A 6,000-nucleotide genomic window follows, 5' to 3' on the forward strand; every position below is an offset into this window, starting at 1 on the left:
GATTTAAGAGAGCATGAAATTTCCGAACCGGGAAAACCCGGTTAGAGAGACTAATATTTATTTAATTTCTTGCACCGCACGGAATAACACACCATCGGGTTGGGCGAGCTAAAGGTACTGCAGGTTTTGGAGAGGTGGGATTCCGCGGGCTCCACCATCTACCCCCCCCCCCCCCCCCACCGACACTCCTCACAAGAGCGCAGTGAAATCGAACGCAATCGATGCGGTTGCGGGTTGAAATATTCATAGCCGGCAAAGTCGAAGCGTCGAGTCGGCATAACAACACCTCATCGGCAGGGGTTTATTCGAGCGTGGCGTGCGAAGTGCCAGTTTTTCCTGCAGTGTCACGGTGCAGGTAGGGTGCCTCACCTCCTCCACATTCGCTCGTACAAACACATACACCACCAATGCTCAATCGGGGATGCTTTTGCCTGCTCGAAACCCGAGCCTCATATGCGAGCGTTCTACTCCTCGTTCCAGATCGCGCTCCGGAAGATGCGGCACCGCGAGGTTGGTGCGGAGGTGTAAGATGACAGCAGGCTGCTGGAGTAGTCGAGCACACGAGCGCACCCAAGCGGCACGAGCGCGAAGTACGGTCGGCTGAGCCTGTGAGGCGAAACCGTACAAACAATCAACCAGCAGGCAACCGTAGTATGGAGCTGGCGTACCCGATCTTCTTCCTGTTCCTGCTGCTGCGAGCTGGAGCGAGTGGGGCCAAGCAGGGTGTGGGGAGCGGGGAGCGACAGATCGAGCAGCGGTTCGCGATGGAACCGCAGGATCAGACGGCCATTGTTGGGTCGCGAGTGACGCTTCCGTGCCGGGTTGTCAATAAATCCGGCCAACTACAGGTAGGTGGAGCTCTCTGGAGTGCTGTACTCTGAGGAGGTCCTTAATGTCACTTTTTCTGGGCGCAGTGGACTAAGGATGACTTCGGGCTCGGAACACACCGGAACCTGAGCGGGTTCGAGCGATACACAATGGTTGGGAGCGATGAGGAGGGCGACTTTTCGCTGGACATTTCACCGGTCATGCTGGACGATGACGCCAAGTATCAGTGTCAAGTTGGTCCCGGCAAAGGCGGTAGGTTTTGGCTAGGGTGCGCTTGGGTTCTACGTTTTGACGGACACTTATCTGCTCCTGTACAGGCACGCCCGGGATTCGGTCAAGGTTCGCCAAGCTCACGGTGCTGGTACCTCCAGAAGCTCCCAAGATTGTACAGGGTGACTTCATGGTCACGACGGAGGATCGTGAGATAGAGCTGGAGTGCGTGTCGGTGGGAGGGAAACCGGCAGCAGAGATCACGTGGATTGATGGACTCGGCAACGTCCTAACGAAAGGCATCGAGTACATGAAGGAACCACTACGGGATGCGCGACGATACACCGCAAAGTCAATTCTGAAGTTGACCCCTAAGAAGGAACACCACAACACCACGTTCACCTGCCAGGCGCAGAATACGGCTGATCGGACATACAGGTCCGTTCGGTTGAAGCTGGAGGTGAAGTACGCACCGAAGGTAAAGATCGCTGTGATAGGAGGTGCGCTGAATGGAGGTCGCATTCTCGAGGGTACAGAGGTGCGACTTTCCTGTCGCGCGGATGCCAACCCACCAGACGTAACCTTCCGATGGTTCGTTGGTGATGAACTTTCCGACGGCAACCATGCATCTGAGCTGGTGAGTACGCTTCACATCCTTCCTGAACAACTTCACATAAAGAGATCCTACTCCACAGCTTATCGCCAATGTTTCGCGGAAATACCACGGCACTACGGTCAGGTGCGAGGTCCGCAACGCAGTAGGTCGCAGTGATGAAAGCGAGACACTTGACATCAGCTATGGACCGAGCTTCCGGACTTTGCCGCAGTCGGTTGAAACGGATCCTGAAGCGACCATCACCCTCGGTTGTGACGTCGACGGTAACCCAACTCCTGACGTCCTCTGGATCCACGAGCCCACAGATCAGGTCGTTTCAAGTGCGGCAAACGTGACACTAGTCGTGACACCAGCCACAGCCGGTCGGTACTACTGCAAAGCGAGCGTGCAGGGCTTTCCAGAGGTGGAAGCTGATGCCACGGTATACCTGCGAGGACCACCGACTATCAGTTCTCCTCGCCAGCAGTACGGTGCGGTGCATGACAGCGCTCAGCTCGAGTGTGTTGCCCTTTCAATCCCAAAACCGCGCCACGTCTTGTGGTCGTTTAATGGACGTGAGATTAACGTCAGTACAGAACCGAGTGCCGCAGAGTACCGAACATTGGACAGCCCGATGCCGAATGGAGTCCGCTCTACGCTCGTCATCCATCACTGCCTGCGGGAGCACTTTGGCCGGTACAACTGCACGGTTGTCAATGACTACGGTGTCGACTTCCTGGAGATAGAGTTCGTGTCCAAGGGTAAGCCACCTAACCTCTCTCTCTCTCTCTCTCTACTCTGGTTTGCTGACACCTGCTACCTGCTAGACCGCCTGCCCCGTAACCCACCGGGTCCGAGCTCACATGCACTAACTCGAACACCACTTCTTTCTACCGTTCGATTTCTTCCCTCTTTTGCGTACCTGCCACACAGAACAAAATCTCTTACCGGTTATCGTTTTGGGCTCCCTCGGAGGGATCACGTTTTTAATCATTGTCATTGTAATTGGCATATGCTTGTGTAGTCGCCGTAGCAAAAAGAAGCACCTTCCACCCGCCGACGTCATCCCGAAGGTTCGTATCCGTGCGTGATTTCGCGCCGCTGGCGTTGTCAGCTGCCATATCTCCTTTTCTTCCCCATTTCTCTTTCTCTCTCTCTCTTTTCCTCTCTCTCTCTCTCTCTCTCTCTCTTTCTCTCTGAATTTAAATCTGTCTTTTCGTTCGGTTGCTTTGGTTTGTGATTGTTTCCGTTGACGGAGCCGGTTGCCTGACGTTTGACGTTGGAGCGATCGGTTGCGGGCGTGCCTTTCCGGTGACATTAATCGTTCTCGTTACGTGTTTCTTACGTGTGTGTGCGTGCGTATGTTTGCGATCGTGTCCTTGCGGCAGTATGACGTGCCAGGGAAGGATTGTGGTGAGCATGGTGGCTGTGGAACCGGTGGTGGCAGCAGCGACCATAAAATAGACCGAACTGACGATAGACTGGAGAGTGAACACCCACGGGACACCATCACCACCAACATCGCGCTAAACGTGCGCTCGACTACTGCCACACCCGTCGGTGCTGGTGCCATCAGTTCGTCCTTGACTGCCCTCAAAAGCGACACAACCGATTACAGGTAAGTCAGCCGATCTGGTAGAATCCAACTTGCTACTCTAAACACCACGGTGTTTCTTGTGTTTTCACCTCCACAGCCGTTACTCAGGCGATTTTTCGGACTCACTAAGCCACCTGCAGTGCCAGAAATCGGGCCCAGCCGGTAGCGGTGTGACGCCCGGTGGCAACAACAATGGCTACGTACCATACGTCAACTACGCTCGCGATTACAGCCCACCCACGCAACACCTGATGCAGTTTAAGGCGAGCAGCAGCAGCAGCAGTATCGGCACCGCCCTAACCGGGAAACCTCCGATGGCGTCTACAAAACCCCCGAACGGGCAGCTTCCAACCGGCACGATGACGCTGTCCCGGAAGCGCACACCGGGCCCGGATGGTGGACTACCGAGCATCCAGAGCAGCGTGTCCTCCATCCCGAACGGGTTAATGAGTGAGTGTAGCCGGCGGGGGAAAACTACTAACAGGTCGCTGGGGTGGAAAGTTTCCGGCACAGGGTTCGGTCAAGCAGGGCCGCCTCGAGCGCGGAACCGGAGCTAGAACCGCAGGGCAAACTAATAGATTTGTGTTTGTCTTCAATTTATTGCCCCAAATGTTAGCCGCCGGCGGGCGGAAGTTCGCCCGAACGAAAACTTCCCCGCCCGGAACGAGCGAAACGGGCGAAAGTTTGCTCCACACCCGGGGGAAAAGCTAGCCCAGCTTCGAAACTGCCCAAGAATGCATAGACAAATAAATATACTCACCCAACGGCTGCTGGCTGGGAGATGTGGCCGGCATATTGCCACTAACGCAGTTTGTGATTAGTTTTTACAGTTTAAGAAAACATTCCTCCACCGCTCGAACGCTCAAGTGCAGCGGTTTGTTTGTCAGAAACGTTTGTCGAACGTAGTAACTTGCTTCTTTTGCCCGCACTCTTGCGAGCACGGTGTGGGAATCAACGCGGAATGCAGCTCGCTTGCAAATGCGCACTTTTGCTTCTATGGCGAACCTTTTTCGCCGGTGTCGTGTCATTTTGGAGCCCATTTTCAGGCGTGGGTTAGAGGATTGAAGCCGTATGGTGAGATGTAATTGATCGATGGTGCAAGCGAGTTTGTTAATTGAATTAGAACATTAGGCAGGACCGTTGACACTCGACAACGTGAACGCGAATGACAGCTGTCAGGTGCATGCAATGGAGCGCAGACTTCGTTAATTGAGCCTAATCCACTACTTGCCACTCGCAAGGCAATGGTGCCCTAATGTCTCGCGGATCCGTGAACATCATCGTGGTTATTCATTGGTGTGTACAATCGGTGGAACCAGAAATAGGTCAACGAATCGTTAAGTCTGCCTATCATTGCATGTGGCATCAGGAATGACAATAGATGCCGCTGGTGTGTGGAACACTTCGAAAGCATTCGATATCACGATCAATTTACACATTTATTAAAGTCACTCTTAATTATATGACGATGTCTATCCTTATATCCTTCACTGCACCTGCAAGATCTCCTCACTAAACCACCCTTTCCGTATATTCCAACGCAGATCATCCCATGCTAGGGTGCCATATCGGGCTGGACACAAGATTCGGTGCCAACTACGGCACGTTGCACGGTCGTGGAAGCAACAGCCCGATGCAGCTACCACCACCTGCGACGGCCAATCCAGCAGCCACACCAGCTCCACCACCGTACAGCGCCACTCGAAACCAAAACTGCTTACTCGGGCTCGGACTTAACCCCGGTCCAGGTGGAACATCCGGCAGCCTGGCGAGCAGTGGCACCAACTCCGGCTTGATGGCGACCGGTTCAAGCAGTCCCAGCTCGACGCAGTCTGGTTCGCTCTCTCTCGCCAGCTCGCAACTCTCGCAAGGTCCTTCCATCGCGGGAACAGGAGTCACTGTATCGGGTGTCAACTCGACGGCAGCACAGTCACAGACGCAACAACAGCAACCCAACAGCCCTCCGGGTCAATTTATTCTTCCATCGAGCAGCGCAATTAAACCGGGCGTACTGGCGACCCACGTGTAGATCCGTGTCCCAGGTGGCTGTCTCGTGAATGACATATGAAGGCCTCGGATCTGGCGCGTAGATACTTGTCAATTCAGTTTTAACACAATCCCCATCTCCTGATAGTAGGGTAGCTAATCCTCGTATAAACTAAGAACTGAGCTTTACTTACTGATCGACACCTCATCGAAATGAAGCGCACTGTTATGCTACGGCATCGTCGCGTGTATGGTGAGCAAGGGCGAAAGGGCTTGGCATGTCCAGAACAACGCGTCTGGTGGAGTCGCAACTCTGAAGTTCCGCTACACTTGGTTCTATCACCTGAGCTCACCTAGCGCTCGACGATAGCCTCGAGGTGACAAGTTGGTCTGCGATCGTCATCCTGAAATGGATCGTCGCGGAACCAACTTGCACCGGACTTTCTAATCTCGTGCAACCCAACACATATCCAACACGCTGATAAGATGTAGCCTGATTTACCGAGAAAAACTCTAGCATTAATTACCGACGACGATCGTGGTCTGGTAGGTGGAATTGTTAATATATAGTCAAAATACTATCGTTATCTCGTAAGCGCTTGAACCCAGCCAATCTCTCTCTCTCACACAAACAAACAAACACACACACAAACACAGTCTATCGAGCTAGTGTAATATGATTGCCGTCGCTTCTGTGTCCGTTTCTGCGCAACGATGTCCTCGTCATATCATGCAACCATAACCTCCCTGGAATGACCACATGACGTGCGGTCTTATTCCGGTT

The 6,000-nt window shown here is 53.6% G+C and overlaps 1 protein-coding gene and 1 pseudogene across 1 annotated transcript; both read left to right on the top strand.

The window, feature by feature from the left end:
• The window catches only part of LOC128728978 (uncharacterized), a 185,436-nt pseudogene extending 184,908 nt beyond the window's left edge, over window positions 1-528 (top strand).
• A 125-nt stretch (window positions 529-653) lies between these two features.
• On the top strand, window positions 654-5,259 carry LOC128728979 (irregular chiasm C-roughest protein-like). Its single transcript, XM_053822629.1, has 8 exons — window positions 654-848; window positions 915-1,080; window positions 1,146-1,675; window positions 1,734-2,394; window positions 2,567-2,706; window positions 3,022-3,251; window positions 3,328-3,680; window positions 4,775-5,259. The coding sequence occupies exons 1-8, from the start codon at window positions 654-656 to the stop codon at window positions 5,257-5,259; spliced, it is 2,760 nt and encodes a 919-aa protein (XP_053678604.1).
• Window positions 5,260-6,000: the final 741 nt, after the last annotated feature.

This window comes from Anopheles nili, chromosome X (assembly GCF_943737925.1).
Source record: "Anopheles nili chromosome X, idAnoNiliSN_F5_01, whole genome shotgun sequence".
Taxonomy (NCBI): Eukaryota; Metazoa; Arthropoda; class Insecta; order Diptera; family Culicidae; genus Anopheles; species Anopheles nili.

What these genes read in the sequence shown, in the direction of transcription:
- LOC128728979 (XM_053822629.1), top strand. Translation starts at nt 654, where the DNA reads ATGGAGCTGGCGTACCCGATCTTCTTCCTGTTCCTGCTGCTGCGAGCT. An exon ending in CCGCCGACGTCATCCCGAAG is followed by an intron (nt 2,707 to 3,021) that starts GTTCGTATCCGT and finishes TCCTTGCGGCAG; the next exon opens with TATGACGTGCCAGGGAAGGA. An exon ending in CATCCCGAACGGGTTAATGA is followed by an intron (nt 3,681 to 4,774) that starts GTGAGTGTAGCC and finishes ATTCCAACGCAG; the next exon opens with ATCATCCCATGCTAGGGTGC.